The 21,154-nt window shown below is 38.4% G+C and overlaps 1 protein-coding gene across 1 annotated transcript in view; it reads left to right on the top strand.

Annotated features, from left to right (window-relative positions):
- The window catches only part of CSMD1 (CUB and Sushi multiple domains 1), a 2,090,911-nt gene that overhangs the window by 1,415,853 nt on the left and 653,904 nt on the right, over window positions 1-21,154 (top strand). The window contains exons 9-10 of the mRNA XM_054498773.1: window positions 303-427; window positions 11,524-11,645. Of these exons, the coding sequence (XP_054354748.1) occupies window positions 303-427; window positions 11,524-11,645 (247 nt within the window). The remainder of the gene's footprint in view (window positions 1-302; window positions 428-11,523; window positions 11,646-21,154) is intronic.

Here is a 21,154-nt window from a genome sequence, read left to right as displayed (position 1 = left end):
AAAGCCACAACATTCAGTAAAGTCATTTTTGCTATTTTTTTCTATCTTAGTCATGACAAGTTAAGGTTCATGTGTTTGTTAATTCTGAAGGTGGCACAACAGGAATCTGAACCCAAGTCTTTTGATTTTATAACCTTTGCTAAATCACAGGGTTGCCTCTATAAACAATACCTAATGAGTTGCTTAATGTCTTATGCTGTTTTAACTGCACAACATCGTAGCAGCCATTTTGCTGATTTTTTTTTTCCCAAAGAAGTCTTCTGTGAATAATTTGGGTTGTTTTTTCTTTTTTAACTGCTTAGGGTTGGTGCAAATGTACAATTTTCTTGTGAGGACAATTACGTGCTCCAGGGATCTAAAAGCATCACCTGTCAGAGAGTTACAGACACGCTCGCTGCTTGGAGTGACCACAGGCCCATCTGCCGAGGTAAGGCACCTGCGGTGGGTAAAGCCTGGATTATCTCTTTCTTTAGAGTTGGCATTTTTGTGAATATACAATTTAAGCATGAAGCATTGTCTATAGGCAGAGTAGAACTTGGTAGTAATATATGTTTTCATAGTGATGTGGGTAATAACAGAAATCTTTCCTTGGAATTTGTTAAGAGGCTAACATTTCCAAGAATATTTTTGTGTTTTACATTTGAGGATAGATGTGAGCAAATCCACACATACTCAGTATAACTTGGTATCTATCTATACACACAAACAGTGTGCATGTGTGTGAATATATCTTCCACAGCTGGACCTGCCAGAAAGGTTTCTGTGCACCCTGCAAACCTAAAAAGGTTCACTTTCCTATTGCAGTGAGGTTGAATATTTTTAGGTATTAATTATGTGAGTAATAAAAGGAATTGTTAGCCTGATTCCAAATCATCATTTTATTAATAAATGATCTTTAATCTCTAACATAGTTAGCAGAGTAAAATATTCATCATTATTATCATCATCATTTTCAAATAAAACATATGAAGTCAGCAAAGGTTAAATTACTTATTTTTTACTGCTATGAAGTATACACAAATTCTTACCAGAATTACAGAAATCATATTGAAAACAGCAGAAAATTATTTTGGTTGTTTTACAATGAAAAATAATAATAAAATTAAAGAAACGCTGAGTTTGAAGTTTTTGTTTTTGAATTGCGGCCATAAAATGATTCATGTAAACTGGTAGTTTTGGGAGGAAAAGCACTAGTTTGACTAAAAAGGAAAACTTCATATGTAAGAATACCTTATCTTTCCATATAGTCTTTTCATGTGAATGGACTTATACATTTTAAACTTTTAAGCATTTTAGTTGTTTAAAAAGGTGCAAGAAGCATAGTGTCATTGCAGCCTGTGAAAATAACTAGTTACCAAACATGTCACTATCGTCATCTAAGCTAAGAACACTCTTTGGCCCCATTTACTGTATTGTACCTGGTCCCTATAACCAGTAGGGATCAGTCACATGCAGGGGATACAGCTTTGCAGGACCCACCCCACAGGAAGGGGAGGGAGGGTGTATGGCCCAGCTGACAGCGTGTTGTCACCTCTTAAATGGAGACCCTTCACGAGAGTCAGCAATCTCTGGTCAAGGAAATGCACATAGCTGTCCCCTTCTTTTTGTCACTAGACTACTTTGATTGTGCATTTTTCAATTCTAACATAAGACCCTTAAGCACTTCAAAGAACTGTACTAAAATTCATGTTCCCACTAGGGCTGGTGTTGCACAAGCCTCCCAATTATACATGAGGGACGAGTCATATGGATTATTTTTCCTTTAGGGGAAAAAAAATTCCTTCAATAGTTTTCTTGCTCTTATATCCCAGAAATAGGCTTCATTATTTTTAAAGTTCACTTTAGACAAATAGTAAATGTGCATTCTTTTAAGTGTTACTTTTAAGTCAATATTTTAGAGTAACTTAAATATTTGCCTTTATATAATGTGATTTTATATGTTTACCTATGACATTGCCTTTCTTGGCCCTGACTCTCATCTTAAACTCAAAGCCCTTTCTCAGTATCCTGTCCCAAAGATATCACACACTCAGAGGTGCTTATCTCTTAGGAAACAGCTGCTCCATCCAGGCTGAAGGTGGACACATTTCTCCCATCCTTCTCAACCCCCCAACTACTCACGCTTAGAGATAATTAGAAGGGGATTCTTTTTGGTATCCTGTTCTCGTCAATTCAAGTGTCCCACTTGATCATATTTTGGAAGAGAACACTTTTTCCGCAGGGTCTCTCTTGTTTGGTGTATTTGGTTTGGTTTTCTGGAAAGTTACTAGTAATCGCCAAGACTCTGCCTCTTCCTTTCAACTCCACAGGCAAAGAGTGCCTGGCTTTATCAATCTTCTCTTCTCACTGATGATTCCCTCGTTCTGCTTAAGTTAGATATACCATGATCATCATTGAATAGTACTTTAGTTCTTATTAGTTCTTATTAAGTTTATTACTTCTAATAAATTCAGTAAGAACTAAAAATGTATTTGAAGTAATAAACTTAATTTATTTTTCTGAAATAATAACTTATACTGCTAGAAATAATTCCTAAGGAGGTGTTTTTATAGTGGATGGTTTTACTAGTGTTGATTCAGTTAGACAAACGCCATGCTCTCACATATTTTTGAGATAATCTTTTCTCCATCTTGGACTCCTGCTGAGATGTCAGAGGGACAATGCTCCTTAGCTATCTAGTTGCACCAGTTGATAAGATGGATAAGAAACCCTCAATTTCTTAAAAAGTATCCTTTCTGGGACGTAATACCTGTGTTCTGACCTTACGGTCATTCTGAGGTTTCAGGGCACGGCTGTGCAGCCACACACTCTGCCTTTCCTGTCTAGAATGCTTGTGCATCTGTCGCTTCCAAATTTCAGCCTCTTTTGCCGTCTGGAGAGGCTGAGAAGTTTCAAAATCACCTGGTCCTGATTCCTTTTTGTTTGACAGTCTTCCCCTCAATTTATGTCTTTCCTATCATGTTTTAGTATCAGCAGCAAGAAGAAATCAAGTGGCCTCTTGGACACATGGCCTGGAACTCTCCTTAGCTGTCCATCTGTGTTTGTCACTGAACACCCTGCTTCCTACCTAATCACAGAACCATTTCTGCTAAGCTTCTGCCACCTCTTTCAGTTTCCAGGAATGTCTCTCACTCTTTCTGAGTCCTACCAAGAGTATCGATACAAGATAGATTTCTACTAGCAGTCTTTTCGAGGCACCTGAGGCCTTCTCTATGATGCTCCCCAAAACCTTGCAGCTCTGACCCACTACCCAGTTCCAAAGCTGTGCCCACGTTTGCTTCAGCAACACCTCATGTCCAAGCACTTGACTCTGTGAGTAAAAATTCAAGCAGAGAAGCAAATCCACTAGGATGGAGACAAGTGTGTGGGCTTAGATCAGGGAAATGGCTCACATGATTGATAGGGCTGGCATTATATCTGAATTCTGAAAGACAGGCTGTTAGGAAGGAAAGATAGGGATCAGGCCAGGATCTCCAGGAAGAGGTCAAAGCTGCTGTCCACAGGCAGGAGTTTCTCTGTAAGGGAAATTCTAGCCCTCTTTGAAGACTTCCCAACTGATTATGTAAAGGCCAGACAAAATAATCTCCTTAACTTACAGTCAGTTGATAAGGTAGTTTAATTATGCCTCCAAAATCCCTTCACAGGAGCACCTAAGTTAGTGCTGGATTGAGTAACTAGGAAAGGTGTGTGTTTATTTCCCAGACTATGTATGTGATTTTGAAATATTTAGTAGCTAGACTAAAAAGGGAAAGAAAAACAGGTGAATTTAATTGTAATAACATTTTATTTAACCCAAATACTCCCAAATTGTATCATGTTAACATATAGTTAATACAAGTATGATAATGAGATATTTTATATATTTTCTTGTTTTTCATACTGTGTTTTGGAAATCCAGTGTGCATTTTCTACTTAGAGCATAGCTCATCTCAGACCAGCTGCATTTCAGGTGCTCAGTAGCCACGTGTGGCTAGCAGTTGCCACATATGACAGCGCAAGTTTAGACATTTACAGTCATGATTTTCTTCCTCACTATGAAAAGCCATCAACACCCTTGTAGTTGTGAAGAGGAGAAATGAGCCCAGTGAGTTGTGCCCCACTTCCTGTCTGGCATCCCTCTGTAGAACACTCTTTCTTCAATTAAAATACACAAGTTCCTCAGGTTGGCAACTTTTAGGAACCCTGAGTATGTCACCATTCCCTTTTTTAAGTACCGTCTCAATTTGCATCCAACAATGGATTCATCCATTAGAGAAGAGGTAAAAAACATTTATAAAAGTGGAGCTTTTATAACTATTTCTATAAAAAGATAACGTTATATATCTAAAGTGTCCAGGAAAATGGGTAAATGCCACATAAAACAGACTACAGGGAATCGTTCTTTGCTATCGACAGGTTCGGTACAGCAGGGACCATTTTCCAAGTTCATTTGTCACTCTGCCATTACCACAAAAAATAGTATCGGAAAACACAGCATTGGCTGGCATGGTGGCTCACGTCTGTAATCCCAGCATTTCGGGAGGCCAAGGCAGGCAGATCACCTGAGGTCAGGAGTTCAAGACCAACCTGGCCAACATAGTGAAACTCTGTCTCTACTAAAAATACTGAAATTAGCTGGACATGCTGGTGCATGCCTGTAATCCCAGCTACTCGGGAGGCTGAGGCAGGAGAATCACTTGAACCTCGAAGTTGAAAGTTGCAGTAAGCAGAGATCGTGCCACTATACTCCAGCCTGGGTGACAAGAGCAAAACTTCATCTCAAAAAGAAAAAAGGAAAAAAAAAAAAAGCATCATAGTTTGAGTTTTCCTGATTCATTCTCAGACTCTAAAGGTGGCCTAATAATGATCATTTCTGCCACATATTCTCAACTCAACCATCTATCAAATGCAATAAAATGCCCCTGGTCTGAACATCAGATCCATTCTAAGCATAAAGCTATTCCAGTGAGGTGCGTCCAGGAAGGACTGACTCTCAAGGTTCCTATTTTCATGAAGGGTCTCTAACTCTGAAGTAATGATCATGCCTTCTCTGGAGCAGGAATATCTGATGGAAGCATTTGATAAATTGCAGTGAGTCAGAAGTGATCCTTCCATCTGGAGGCTGGTGTGGTTAGCCAATGCTTACATTAGCTAATTAGCTCTGAGAACGGGGGCAACATTACCTTTTCTTCCTGTTACCAAATAGATGAATGGTTGTCATAGCTCAGTAATTATATATGTGATTTTGTTTGAAATTACGCTTTCTTCATTTAGGAATATGAAAACAACCATTATGATTTTTTGCAGGGTAAAACATTATGAGCTGTTTAAAACTGTATGAGTATCTTTAACTGGAAGTAGATTTTTAAAATAAGCAAACAAAATGGAGAGAAGAGTATATCGTTCTATTTTTTTAAGTAAAATGTTCAGGCTGGTACTTCATTCCATCAGTCTTTAGGGGCGATTTATGTTGAGAACTTCTTTAATGCTAATGCACCTTGATCTGTAGAGTTAATATTTTGAGTTGCTCCCTGAGATGAAAAGCCCTCTAAGAGAAATAAAGTATTATTGGCAGTTGTAACTGTGGTTACACGGAAGCTAATTGGAGCCAGCCAGAGTCAGGGAATACAGTTATTATTGCCTTGGAATTTCAGATTAGGTTAGCTAAAAAATATTCTTAATTTATGAACTCATCATTCACCAAAAACTTTTACAGCTTTTTCTTTTCCATTCGCGTTTTCCGCCCTTGTAGAAATGACCTTTTAAAGAGTAATAAGAAGATCATTTACCCTGAAAGATGACTCTTCTTTATACCAGGTTACAGATCCAGTGTCAGTGTCAGGATACTATTTTGTGTATTTGATCATGTAGCCACTATCTCAGAGATTTAGACAGAAAAACACACTGTTAATTTTTAATTCCTGTGAATTTGGAGAAATTTCTGTTGTTGTTTCCTGACTCCTGAAGCTTTATACTTTTTACCTGAAAGTCCCCTGGGAGAAAATATATTTTTTTCTTATTATTTTTACTAAGTTATTATAAGGCAATAATATAGTTTTGTATCTTATACTACTCTCATACTCTATTGACATAAAATAACCTGAAAGCTAACCTTAAGTTGGTGCTATTTACATTCCTAGAGCATGCCAGCGGTGTTTCTCTCCTAGGATTCTTGGATTTGGTTTCCCCTCTCTGGAGTATCCCCTTCCCCCCAGGTATCCGTGTGACTGTCCATTTATGCCTTTCATCAAATGCCATGTGAACCCACATCCTTCCAAAACCACTTCTTATAGAGCAGGCCTTTTCCCTCACTTTACAAATCTTTTATCTGCCTTTCTTCAAAGCTGTTTTCTCCTTCTGAAATTATATGTCCATGTGTTTGTTAATTTCCTGCTGAAGGCAAGAAACTTAGTTTTGTTCTCTCTCCGCCATACCCTCAGTGTTCAACTCATAATGAGCACTGCATGTATACTTTTTTCTGTCTTTTTTTTTTTTTTTTCTTTTTGAGACAGAGTCTCCCTCTGTCACACAGGCTCTAGTACAGTGGTGCTATCTTGGCTCACTGCAACTGCCACCTCCCTGACTCAAGCGATTCTTCTGCCTCAGCCTCCCCAGTAGCTGGGATTACAGTCACCTGCCACCATACTCAGCTAATTTTTGTATGTTTAGTAGAGACGGAGTTTCACCATGTTGGCCAGGCTGGTCTCAAACTCCAGACCTCAGGTGATCCACCCACCTCAGCCTCCCAAAATGCTGGAATTACAGGCATGAGCCACCGCACCCAGCCATGCTGTGATACGTCAGGCCAGGTAGTAAATGCTTTATTGTCTTCTTTTATTCAATCCTTAGAGCAATCATAAGTGGAGTTATGATTATTCTAATTAAATAAGCTGAGTGGCTTAAAATTAAATAAGATGATACAGCTACTGACTACCTAAGCCAGGCCTGGAACCAGGTGTGGTGAAGGAAAGGAAGTTCTTAGCCTCTGTGATGTATTATCTTCATTATGGTTGACAATCTGGACATAAAATTTGTGCTTGATAAAAATGTTTTCTCCTAAAAACGTATGAGAAATAGGCTATCCAATATAATTATAAATTTGCTTTAAAAAAGCTTCTAATGCGACCCCTGAAATCCCACTAATTTAAATTTAATCAATTACAATGTTTCTTCTTTCAAGTAATTTGATTAATTAAGTAGTTACTATAGAACAATAAGATTTCCTGGAACTGCATTTAAATAAACAGATAAGTTATTACTTTATATTAAGTAAGATAAATTGCATGAAACAAACCTATTTTATACTTAATAAATATTCATTGATTAAGTGGATAAATGTCAAAATGGCATGCATTGGCATCCAAAATTGGTTAGTTTTCTTCTCCCTTTCCACTTTCCCTCCTGATGTATTATATTTTCAATTTATCATTCTGTGAATTCTAGCTTTACTGGGGAGACAGAAAAGATGTAAGTGAAATTTGAGTTTACAAGTTTGGAAAACTGTCAAGCAAGTAACATCAGGTGTACATTAGGTCGCAGTTATTATCCAAGTACATTTATCAAGCATGTCAGTGAATTTTACTCTCTATTAGATGTTATATTTCCAAGAGGCAAGGCCTTTGCAAGAGTAGAAAGAGGCATTCTGCTATAGTTTGTATAAACGTGCGTCCACACATTTCCACGATGGCAGCTTATGGAGAGAGATCTTGTTTTAAAAACTGGCTTGGCACTAGTATATTGTAGTTACTTAATTATGCTGCTTAATCACATACTTCGTTGACTAATTGAATGCCTGTTTAGCACAGAAGCTAACGGAAGGAAAGAAGTTTCCCTGCCTCCAAGGATGCTATGAAATTGTCCAGTCCCAGTCAGAACAGCTTCCCTGGGCTGTCTCCTGTGTGAGGAGCTGCCCAATCTGTTCTTTGCATGAAGTGAAAAGCCAGCAGAGTCCGTGAGTGAAGAGAGAGGCAGGTGATAAACCTTCAGATGTCTATGTTTCTAAGTCAGAACTTATGGCGTCGTTTCGTGACCTCCCAGACCATCGGATAAATTTGTATTCAAATAGAGCCCCCCAATAGGCGACAAAGCAACATAGATATGGTTTTTAGATAAGACGATGGCAGCCATCCGCTTCCTTTGCAAGGGCCTGTGTGCACTGCCGAGATTTTCTCGACACCCATTATTCTTCCTGCCTTGCAGGCTGCTGCACCCTTGCCCATCTAACTAGAGGATCTCTAAGGGTGGACAGCAGACATCCCTAACAGATCATCCCCAAAGCTCCCTGACCAAGGACACTCACTCATTGGATCTACTCAGTACAAAGCTCAGCCCTGGGTCATCTCTTCTTTCCCAGCCTGTCCCATTTTCTTCTCTAGCTCTTCTTTTTCTTTTTTCCAAATATCTAATTTTTTAAAGCTTAACATATGGTAGACATGAGAAATTATACCCTTCTGGTGCTGGAAGCTGACGGAGGGGAAGATGTGGGTGTGCTAGATGGAGGACGGTGTGTTGGCTCTTCTCTCTCCACTAAGAAATTCAGAGAAATTAATGTAAGCTTTCCTGGCCCAGGTAATAAGGTGAGCTGCAGGACAGCTAGAGGATAGCTGACACTCTGTTCACCACCGTGTGGACATCGGCTGGTGGAAATCACAACAGCTCAAGCCACAGGGTGGTTGTTTAATAAGGACTCTACAAATGCATGGTTGAACTTACAGTAGTTGCCAGTTGAAAAACTGAAGAGTTATTCTGACTAGCAGAAAACCCTAGATGCAAGGAAGCAATAGCTAAATAAATCATAACAAGCCAGATAAGGGGTGCATCATCAGATGGTAAAGAAGCAGATGATTAGGTAGGAGAAGATTTAGAAAAGCAAACACTGAGAAAGTAGCACAAGCTTTCAACAATGTCCTAAGAAGGAGGGTTAGAATTACATAATTACAGTTAGGTTATGCGACCTAAGGCCGTTACACCTATTCAGAAGCTATGCTAATATTTATTGAGGAAACTATCAAATGCTAAAAATTGTTCTAATTGGCAAAGTTAAACAAATGAACAAATCAGACACAAATCTCTGGTCTGAATATTCCCAATATTCATTTCAGATGACCATTTTGATGGCTTAATAAAAAAATGGGCAAAAATTAAACAATTTGTTATTAAAATATGTTGCAAAGGTGGAGAGAGATTTCTAAATTAAAAAAGAAACATTATGGGTTAATTTGAAAGCTTTTGGTAAAGAATGTCTCTGAAGGACCTGGGCCCATGACTTGCTTTATGTGAAACTTGGTACTTCGTAGGCCTGAAAATGTGGTGGACGGGCTGGTTTCCTATGCATATTTTACTAAAAGTTACTTCACAAATAAAATACAATGCGTGAGATGCATTTCATGAGATGCTGGTAGCCAATTTTCATAAGCCAAGTGAGGGGCCAGCTTCACAGTAGGCACCTAGGACACAAAGCCATGAGCGGGGCCAGCTTTAGGGATCCTTCCGGCCGGGAACATCTGGGCCAATGGCGGGCTGAGCCCACCTTGTCAGTAGGATTGTAACAGATGACTTTCCCCCTGCAAATGTTTTTCAGATGTACTTTTTAAGAGCTTGAAATGCAGACTGACAATGCCAATATGGTTACATTGCTTCACAATTAAATAACAAATATTTATGAGCGCTACCTGATCTTTATAATAGCTGTTAATTATGAAGTGTTACAAAGTAGGAAAATGCAACATAAAGGTATTACAACTCAGATTTTATTGATTATCACTTTTTTTCAAAGGTTTTCTAGTTGGATAATGCTAATATTAGACGGCTTCAAGATTTCACATCTAAAGTTTATGATCCTCTCTGAGAACAGCTCATTAAAAAGACTCATTAGAGAGTGAGATATTAGTGCATAGAAGGGGTCCATGTTTTCATTCAGTCCTTTGTCCAGTGACCTTTAGATCAATGACACACCTACTGAGTTTTGAAAACCCAGTTATGTTTTACCCATGTTTGTTTTTCATTTGGACAGTAAATGCCAGTGTTTTAAAAGGTAATTTTAACACACTTATCAATGTAGAATAGGTCAATTTTTAGCTAATTGTTTCCATAATAAGTAGGAAGCGACTGAACAGTTGTCTCCAATCATCTTGTCCCATTTTCACATGTCTGGGACTACAGCGTGGTATACAGTGCTGAGGAGGGACAGGTAAATGCAGAAAGAGGACTGTTCCTAAGCTCAGGGAATGCATAACGTTTTAGGAGAGAGAGATCTCAGATGAATAGTCACAGTAGATTAAAGATTAAAGAAGTATTATGAGGAATAGGCATGATTTGTATTATTATTATTATTACTATTGTTATTATACTGACATATGTGGAAGAGAGAAATGTCTGGTTCTTGAGGCCCTTTGGAAAACCTGGGTTCAGTGGTTGATTCTTGTCCCCCCACAAGGTAGCCCTTGTTAAGACACAAGTCCTGTTCTGCTGAGTTTTGTAGCTGAGTCTCCTAGAATAATAACTGACTTGAAGAATGGGTTAAACCCAAGGAATGAAAAAATAGAGGATAGGCTACGATGAGGGTTAATCCTTCCTATGAAACGTTTTTATCAGTTTGTGTCATAGGATGTCTTAGGAAAATGAAGCAGAAGTTCTCTAACATTAATTTCTTCTTCTGAAATTAGTTTCTTCTGCTCCTTTCTGAAACCCAGTTTAAATTATTAATGTTAAAACCAGAGTATATGCTGACATTATATTTCTAAAATATGTCTATTGATTTGAAAAAAAGACTCCTTTCATAAAGTGGAAGCCAATTAAATTATTTTTACATTCCAGACTAAGTTGTATATATTGAATTATGCAATTTCTATGCTTTGCTCAGTCTTTCATTTCAACTTTAAGATTTTTTTTATTTTTAAAGTTACCATTCCTATTTTCTTTCTTTAAACTTTCAATAATGTTTTAAATTCCTATTTGCATCGTGCTGTAAAGAAATTGGTATTGTTTGTTGTAGAATAGAATCTAAAGCTCGAAAGTGACTTTGGAGATGATCAGCTGCTCCAAAATCCTTTTTTAAAGTTGAAAAGACACAATTTATTGGAGGTCACACAGTGTAAGACGTAGCTGAGATGGTAACTCTGGTTGAATTCCACTCGATGGTGCCTTTCCCTCTATCTTACTGCAGTCGCACACAGTTAGGTGTGTATGGAGACTCTCTGAACAATGAGATGTACGTGAAGACTCTCTCTGAGTCACAATGGGATTTGAAATGCGCTACTTTGGTATTGACATTGAGCATGGTGCTATCATCTGTTAGATCCTTTGGTGAGTGGAAAGCCCTTTGGAAAAAATAAAGTGCCCCAGCATAACACTGCAGATGCCAAGCAAAAGTCCTGCCGGCTGAGCAATCCACTTGCTGACTGGAGTCCGTGTCCCAGTTGGAGTCCATGCACCCTTTTTTACTGTGATTAGATAATAGCTAACTTGAACTTTCCCATAAATCTTGTGTCTTTACCAAACTGAAAAAATGTTGTAGAAAATAACCTTGTTTCTATGTGTTTCCAGCTAGAACATGTGGATCCAATCTGCGTGGGCCCAGCGGCGTCATTACCTCCCCTAATTATCCAGTTCAGTATGAAGATAATGCACACTGTGTGTGGGTCATCACCACCACCGACCCAGACAAGGTAAGGCTCCACCTCCAATCCCTGTGGTTAATGCACACCGCACTCTTATAGGATCTACTGTTGAAGCAAACAGCCCAGCAAATGCTATCCATCCTTACACTTTACTGTTTGAATTTAAAAGTTCTGGCTGTATCCTGCCTCTAGATGCCACATTCATTGCAGAGCAGCCTGAGACTCAGATACAAAGTGAGTATTCTCAGTGTGGTGCCATTTAGTGCTTCTGGAGATAAAGTCTGTGTTCCTCCTTTATGTATCATAGTGCTTTCTCTTATGTCTTTTTCAACTCAGGTCTCATCTACTGTGTCACAAGCTTTCTTAAATATCACAGTATTTATACATAGTATGACTAAGTATTGGAAATGCTCCTACTATACTCAGACACAAAAATACTGTCTTTTGGCTGGGCTTGGTAGCTCAAGCCTGTAATGCCAGCACTTTGGGAGGCCAAAGTGGGTGGATCACCTGAGTTCAGGAGTTCTAAAACCAGTGTGGCCAATATGGTGAAACCCCGTCTCTACTAAAAAATACAAACAAAAATTAGCTGGGCTTGGTGGCAGGCACCTGTCATTCCAGCTACTCAGGAGGCTGAGGCCAAGGAATCGCTTGAACCCAGGAGGCACAGCTTGAAGTGGGCCAAGATCGCACCACTGCAACTCCAGCCTGGGCGATAGAGCAAGACTCCATATCAAAAAAAGATAAAAAAACAATACTGTCTGTTGAATCTTTTTCTACAGTTCATGTGTTTCTTCTCATAAGCTATATGTTTGTCAAGAATTAAACATCTGAGCATGTTTTCCTATTTCTTAAATACTTTGTATAAAATATATATTTCCTCCAGGGTAGTAACAGAGGGCAATACTAAGTTATTTCTCTGTAAGTTTGCATACATAGTTTGCAATTATGTTACTGCATTTTAAATCTTAGGATAGAAATCATATTCATAATCACGTTTCATTGGCTATCAAATGAATTTTTTTAACTCCTTTTAAGTTCAATATAGATGCTTGCCAGTGGGAAGAAAAATAAGGTAGACATCTTCATATTGATTTGACTTAAAAAAAACTGTCAGGAAACTTTTATAGGTATGGATTTCACTTAAATTATGTAATATTAAAATAATTATATTTATAATAATATTAAATTTACTGAACCCCACTATTTACCAATTATTGAGTTATTACCAACAGTTCTGTGTCTAAATGATCATCTCTTCATTTTTACATTTTATTAAAATATCCATCTTATTTATATAGTTTCCGCTCAAAGCTGTTGAGTTCCCAGTTCTAAAAGAGAAATGTTCTGATTTTAGATTCAGTAAAGTGTTCATCACAGATGCCTTTGGTTTTGGTTGGCTTATTTTAGTTATAAAATCTCAGTTATTATTTATGTAAAAATTCCAGCTTTAATGAGCAGAGCTGGGTAAAACTCCAGGGTGTTGCAGGCTTTCTGAAACACTGAGGAATTTCTGGGCTGTCTTTGCTTTGACAAAAGCCTCCAAGTTTGATTCTGGTATTTCTCAGTATGCTAGAGCTGTGTTGTACCCTGAGACATCAACTATAGTGGTACAAACCTTGTTTTTTCTATATGCTAGTCAATGGTTTGTTATTCAGTTTTTTACCAAGAAACTATTATTTTTCAGTACTTGCAATCATCACTTTAGAAACCAGCTCTACCACTTAGTAGTTGCATGAATTTGGGCAAAGAGATATAGTAATAGCATTTACCTTAGAGAGTAGTTGTGAAAAATAGATAAATCCACATGTTGCGTAAGTAAATGCAATATCATTATCTATTATAAGCTGCTAATACTGGTAGTGTAACAGAAACAAGAATAAGATAAATAGAAAAAAACACTTATTAACAATTTGTTAACTATTTACTAAGCCATCTCATTAATTTGTCTAACAAAAAGAAGAGTTTTATTTCAATCTGAATTAAAATTATATAGTATATAACTAATTTATTGATAATTATGTTTACTAATTTCTGCATTTACACACTTTTAAATAATTAGAATATTCTGTTTGGTCTCCAGAAAGTTAAATCATACAATATTGAGAATTTAGAAAAGTTCTGAAGGTTAGATAGTAGAACTTTACAGAGGAAATAGCTGAACAATTGAGTTTGTTTTGTGGGTATATTAGGTGTTGACTTGAATTAAGAATAAATGGATTATATGCATTTCCATAGGGGCTCAAATAAAAGCAAATATTTTATATTAAAGGGATTGAGATGTGATCAAGACCAGAAGTATCTGACTGCGACATTTTTAAAATACAGAATTATGTTACTTATGCAATTTGAGAGGCAGGAGGAACTCTTCTTGGATTTTTTTTTTAAAGAAAATATAGCTAAAAGGAATTAATTAGATCAAATCAAGGGAATAGTTTAGTTAACCTGTATATGTTCCAGGTGGTCTTATGAGAATGGCATGGATCTATCACAAACTTTAAAAGTGTATGAAAGTGGAGATTACATAAAATTGGAAACGCTGGGCAGGAGAAACACAGCAATCAGGGGCTCTCCAGGAAGCTCCCTGCGTCTGCTGCCTGTGATGAGGTCACACCAAGCCCCTCTCCTGCCCGCCTCCCTGCTCTTAGCCCCCTTCGCAGTGGCAGAGCCTCAGCCCTCCCTCAACTGCTCCCTGAAGCTCCTGCTTTCTGCCCCAGGCTCTGCCCTCAGAGCTTGCAAAGCCTGCAGGAGTCCTCTCCTCCTTTTGACACAGCCCTACTTGGACTGAGAGGGGGCTCCCACCGCCCTTCCTGGCTGGAGAAGGAGTGCTCAAATGCGCCCCTCTAATGGGTCAGGCAGAAAACTCTGAGGTGAATTCTCACAGCTCTGCAGCCATCCCTAGCAGGATGGAGCCAAATGCCTGCAGGGACACTGACTCAGTATCCCACTCACAGGTGGGATTTCTTTCCATCCCCTTCTTTTGCGTCTTTTGAAGTCAAATGAATGGGCTACCGTTTAGCAAGGCTGGGCTTTAGGGGGATCCACAAGGAGATGAAGTTGAACATGCAGTAGCATCACTTCTTCCTGTAGCCCTTTCGGTGGAGAGGAAGGAAGTACACCCTAACAGCTTTCTAGAAGGAGACGTGAGAGGCAGAGTTTGGAATCTAATACAGTACTTCAGATGAAAGATGATAAGGTCTGAAACAGAGCAGACACCATGGAGTGGTGCAGGGGAAATTACCCCAGACTTGTTTCAAATGGAGACTTAGCAAGACTGGAGACCTTCCAGCACAGGGAGGGAGGAACACAAGACCCCCGAGCACAGGGAGGGCAGAACACCAGATTCTCTTGGACCTTACACCCCTGCAGGCTTCCCCCTGCAGCTGCCTCCAGTAGGTGCTGTGGGTGTGGGAAACAGGAGAGAGAGAGATGACACCGTGGATGAGAGTCAAACCCGAGGCAGGTGAGCATTCCTGCTACTTTCGCAGAGGAGTCTTGGTAAATCTCTGCTGTCCTTGAACAGTTACTAACAATGCCTCTACTGCATTCTCAAAATCTTTCCAGTTCAGAACAATATATGTTCTCCGTACCTTTAACCAGGGAACAGCCTTCAGGAACCAATTTCTTTACGTAGGAGATGTGTATGGTATTAGGCACAGGGATAGCAAGGTGCCTACTGTCCTTCCAACTCCATGGAATGGGCAGAGGCACATTTAGGATTCACAGGTGTGTTGTTAGCCGAGGAAACCAGAAATCAGGATGACAGCATGCAGAAAGCAGAATAGAGTCCAAGAAAGCCTTGTTGATGGTGTTGTTTTTCTCTCAAAGTCAATTGGAGGTAAATTTTGCCTCAACTGTAGTAAGCATGATCTTCCACCTGTAAGTGCCGTTCAGTTTTAAAAGACTGAAGTGTTTTGCCCTGGAATGGAATACCCACAGTTTCCACCGGAAAATGCTGCCACCAAGCTAAATCTTCAAGAATTTATTAATATCTTTCCAATACTTTCAAAATTCATTTAAATCCAGATTACACATCAATAATCATAAATATTTTTATTCTATATGAAAGATATGCCTATAGCACATTTTAGTTTCTATTATTTTCCTACACATACTAGAATAATTGAAATTCTATCTAAAAAGAAGCTTAGAGTTCCTATTGTTTAAACCTTTTACTACTTGACACAGAGGAAGTCAAGATCTGGGAAAGTGAAACTCCTTGTCATCCCATTGCACTGTGAGAACACTTTAGTAGCTTGCTTGCTTTCCACCATAAATAAATGAAAGAACAGTTTATTTGCTACCTCAATAGGGTATTTTCGGCTGTAAGTAACAGAAGAGCCAACTAAAAACCGAAAGTTTGGGGGATACCTTATTTTACATAACAAAGGACAGAGTCAGGGAGCTTCCAGGTTGTATTCAGTAGCTCCGTGATAGCATTGCAGCTCAGGTGTTTGACATTTTTCCTCCCCCACTCTCCAGAGCGGAGACAATATTTCCCCTCAGTTCTCAAGATGTCTGCAACCACCTGAGGCTTCAGTTCCAGATTTGGTCATGTTTAATAAAATGAGGCATGTTTGGCTAGAGATGGAAGACATATTTCCTAGAATTTGTCTTGGTAACTTCCTTCATATCCCATTGAGTCAAATGCCTGTGGTCCAGTTCCCACAGAGCCAAGGAAAGAAATATCTAGAAGCCAGGAAGGGGAGCCGATGGTTAGTGTATGGTGACCAGTGGTATCCATCACATCCAGGCAAGCAAGACACCAAGGAGGGAGGTTGGAATTAACACTAGTATATCTTTTGCATATGATGTGATTCCAATCACACTATCTTCCTTTTACTTTAGTTTTATGGCTAACATCCATTAAAATTCATTATGTATGTTCTTTGATTTTGTAAAGTGGACTTTTAAACTTGTCCAAAACATAAAATGACCAGTAATGAATTTAGGCAGCTTGGGTTTATACAATTCTCTTCTCTCCTTTTAGAAGTTTATTTTTTCTCTGTCATCTTTGTGTACGCTTACGCAGACATTGTATATATTTTCTTGATTGTGAGGACTTAATAATTAACACATTAAATTTCAGTTATTTTGTGTTATATTGCTTCAGAAAATTATTTGCCCTTTGTCATTTATCTCGGAGAAATGTTCAGAGAAGAAACAAGGTATTCCAGGTTGACATACCCGCACAACCAATACTCTTAGCAGAGCACCACTTAGACACCTGAAGGCATCTCAATTAAGCAGAATTACCATCCAAATTAAGCAGCAGCCATTGCCATTAAGTATAATTAGGCTTAATTTGATTCCTTGGGAGACATTCCAAGTAAGTGGGTTTCTCAATTAAGTGCACGTTGATGAAAGTGTATTACGTATTGAACATAAGAGAAAAGAGAAACAGTTACGTAAAGTTTCCAGGCAATGACTCTTGCCAGAAGCATCGATGAAGCACTTTGGATGTGAAGAATTTGCACACTTCAGTTTTTATGTTTGACCTGGTCTGCAAACTTTAAGAAATAAGGTAGGACAGAAAACTAAAGTAAGTTTCCAATGCCAATTATCTATTAGTCAATACACACTTCTCTTTTTTTGAAACATTTAATCCTCTCTTGATTCATACTCTTTCCTAGTCTTATTTTGGCTTTGACTGTTGTATAACCAAGTGCTGCCATGGTTCAGTTTATTGCAAGCATTTATGTAAAACTCCTCATGCAAAATAATTACTTGTGGAATCTTAGCATCTCTCCTAATAATGCACATGACATGTTATCATGCTATATCATGTCAAAAGGAACACGAAATATCTATCATTAGAAAATCTAAAACTATTAGAAGAAACTAGCATCTTCTACACAGGAAGTTATAAAATGAAAGGTCTCTCAAGAAGATTCCTTTAGTGGAGAGGCAGATTTTTAAACAATTGGAACAGCTCATTCCAGGGTATTCTGGTAGAAAGTCAATGCAAAGTAATATAATAATATATTTATAAATATGTTTTATTGTAGACACATTTGACAGTCCAGCTATTTTCAGAACTCTTGATGAGTCCTGCAATCAGAATTCTTGAGAAAGTAATATATATTGTGAGATATGTGTTATAGTAATTAAGATAAAATTCTCTCAAAAGTTTATCCCTGGGGTCTTCATTGGAAAGCTTAAATATATCACGGAAGACCTACCTTCTACTGACTGATTTTATGAAGTTTATCCCCAGGGTCTTCATTGGAAAGATTAAATATATCATGGAAGACCTGCCTTCTACTAACTTCTGTTATGTATAAATGTATGCATGCATGCATACATATGTACATATGTATGTGCATAGATAAACACACATACCTATATATACACATATGCAATATATCAGCTGGAATGAGAGGGGTGTGTTCTAAGTTAGAAATTTCTGTTATATAGCTCTCAAATACGTATATAGATAAATACATAGATATACGCACACATTTTAAATACATTCTGTAGTGACATAATTTCAGCTACTGATTCTAATTTGAGCTTCTTGTGGAATACTTTTGTTGCTATTAAAGCTCATTAAAAACTCTTTGAGGATTTAAAAAACTCAAAACGTTGGTACATCTTACTAGTTTGTTCTTTGTTTAGTTTTCTTTTTCTTTGTTTCCAGCTTTATTGATGTATAACTGACAAATAAAAACTGTACAGACTCAAGGCATAGTATGCAAGCACAATGAAATATTACTCAGCTATAAAAAGAAGGAAATCCTGCCATTGACAACAGCACACATGGATCTGACACGTGTTCTGATGAGTCAAACAAAATATATGAAACTTTGATTAGGGAAATAAATACTCAAACATCCAGAACATTGTTTTGTTGGGGAAGTGAATATCAGTACTTTATAACCCTCAAAAACACTTTTGTATGAATTTTCAAGTATTTCATTATAAGCTTGTTTCATTATATATTTATAATGGAAATTATAAAATTAGTTTTAAATGTATTAAGTAAATCAAAACTCTGAAACACATGTAATTCTAATAGTGGCTTCTGTCAGTGCCAACTTTTCTGAGGCATCAGATGAGTTCCCACAAATGCTGGATGCCTGCACAGTCATTGGTGGGTTTCCATCTCCGGCGTCCATGGGGATGTCCACACATGTGTGTCATGATGTGTGGAAGGAAGAAGGAGAGTGATGAGGATAAGGAGTCCAACTCTATGAGGAGAAAGTGGAATCACTTAATACAGCAAATAGTGATGGATCTGCAGAAGATGTTCAAGAAGGGCAAGTAGCAGAGGGTGTGAAGGAAGGGGGCAGAGTGATCTCAGAGGATGTGGAGGAAGGTCGGACATTCCAGAAATTGGGAGAGGGGAAATAACCAGTCTTTCTGTACAGGTGCATTGCTCGGGAATATTGTCAGTAAATAAGGCTGGGAATTTGAGCTGATACCAGATGATAGGTATTATAGGCATTTTCTTTCTCCCTTCCCTTCCCTTTCCTTCTCTTTCCCTTTCCGTTTCCCTTTCCCCTTCTCCTTCCCCTTTCCCCTTCTCCTTCCCTTTTCCCCTTCTCCTTCCCCTTTCCCCTTCTCCTTCCCCTTTCCCCTTCTCCTTCTCCTTCCCCTTTCCCCTTCTCCTTCCCCTTTCACCTTCTCCTTCCCCATTCCCTTCCCCCTCCCCTCCCTTCCTTCCTTTCTTCCTTTTGTTGTTCTTTATTTACTTTTTATGTCTTCATGTATATTTTTATTTTTATTTTATTTTTCAAACTTTTATTTTAGGTTAAAGGATACACGTCCAGGTTTGTTATATAGGTAAACTTGTGCCATGGTGGTTTGTTGTACAGACTATTTCATCACCCAGGTATTAAGTTTAGTACCCAACAGTTGTTTTTTCTGATCCTCTGCCTCCTGCCACCCTGCACCCTCCAGTAGTTCCTAGTGACTGTTGTTTTCCTCTTTGCGTCCATGTGCTCTCATCATTTGGTGCCCACCTTTAAGTGAGAACATGCGGTATTTGGTTTTCTGTTCCTGCACTAGTTTGCTAAGGATACTGGCTTCATCCATGCCCCTGCAAAGGACAAAATCTCATTCTTTTTGTATGGCTGCATAGTATTCCATGGTATACATGTACCACATTTTCTTTATCCAGTCTACCATCGATGGGCATTTAGGTTGACTCCATGTATTTGCTATTGTGAATAGTGCTGCAATGAACGTACACCTGCATGTGTCTTTATGATAGAACAATTTATATTCTTTTGGGTATGTACCCAGTAATGCGATTGCTGAGTCAAATGGATTTCTGTCTTTAGATCTCAGGAATCACCACACTGCCTTCCACAAAGGTTGACCTAGTTTACACTCCCACCAACAGTGTATAAGCGTTCCTTTTTCTCCAAAACCTCACCAGCATCTGTTAAATTTTGACTTTTTAATAATAGCCATTCCAACTGGTGTGAGATGGTATCTCATTGTGGTTTTGATTTCCATTTCTCTAATGAACGGTGATGTTGACTTTTTTTCATATGCTTCTTAGCTGAATGTATATATTCTTTTGAAAAGTGTCTGTTCATCTTTGCCCACTTTTTAATGGTTTTTTTTTTTTTTTCTTGAAAATCTAAGTTCTTTTTCAATAAACCTTCACATCCTCTATGGACAAGGGAGGTGAAGTGGGTTGGGTGTACCGGGGCTGAGCACATTCACAGCACACCAGGAGGGGCTGGTGGAGGTGCAGGAGGAGTGGTACGCTGGTCCCTAGGTACAGTGGTGCCTAGAGTGAACGGATGGCTGTATGTCCTGGGTCCGTTCGTATTTCCTTTTGTATTAACTCTATCCACCTTTAAATTTTGTTGTGAGGAATGTATAATGGATTTAAAGCACCTAGAATATTATTTGCCAAATACTGAATCCTCCATCTTCTTTTCATTCTTTTTCTCAACTCTTCCTCCTCCTCATCCTCCTTTTTCTCATCCCCCTCCTCTTCCCTCTCCTCCTTTTCCTTGTCTTTCCCCCCTTTCCTTCCTCCTCTCTTTGTTGTTTTCCTCCTCTGCTTCTCTTTCTCTCCTCCATCTTTTCCCTCTCCTTCTCCTCCTCCTTCTTCTTCTCATTCTCCTTCTGTTTATTTTAAATGACTAGGGTCAGAAAGATATAAACAGGGCCCTGCATGACAGGCAAAGAGTTTAAGTTTTATTCTCAAAGGAAATGGGGTGTCAATGTATTATATTGATGAAAGGAATGGCATGAGAATGCATGTACATTGGGAAGATTGGTCTGCATCAGGGATGGCACAAAACTGGAAGCAGGAAAATCCAGAGCCTTATTCTAATTATGAAAGATAATATGAACCTAAATCAAGTTGCCTGCATGTCACTTGGGGAGGAAATAAACAATAGATTTGAGAGATATCTCAGGGATATGTAATTAGTCACAGCAATTTGTATTTTTACACTACACATTTTTTAATGAACAACTTCTAAGAAATAAAATAAGAAAAATTGCTTTAAACTTAATGCTTGCAAGAAAATCCTGATATGTTTATCAGATCTGTTTTTAAGGAAGGAGCTTTAACTTCTTTTACGATTCAA

This window comes from Pongo pygmaeus, chromosome 7 (genome assembly GCF_028885625.2).
Source record: "Pongo pygmaeus isolate AG05252 chromosome 7, NHGRI_mPonPyg2-v2.0_pri, whole genome shotgun sequence".
In the NCBI taxonomy this organism is placed as follows: Eukaryota; Metazoa; Chordata; class Mammalia; order Primates; family Hominidae; genus Pongo; species Pongo pygmaeus.
Note: the sequence above shows the minus strand (reverse complement) of the source record. Positions and strands in the feature narration are given on the sequence as shown.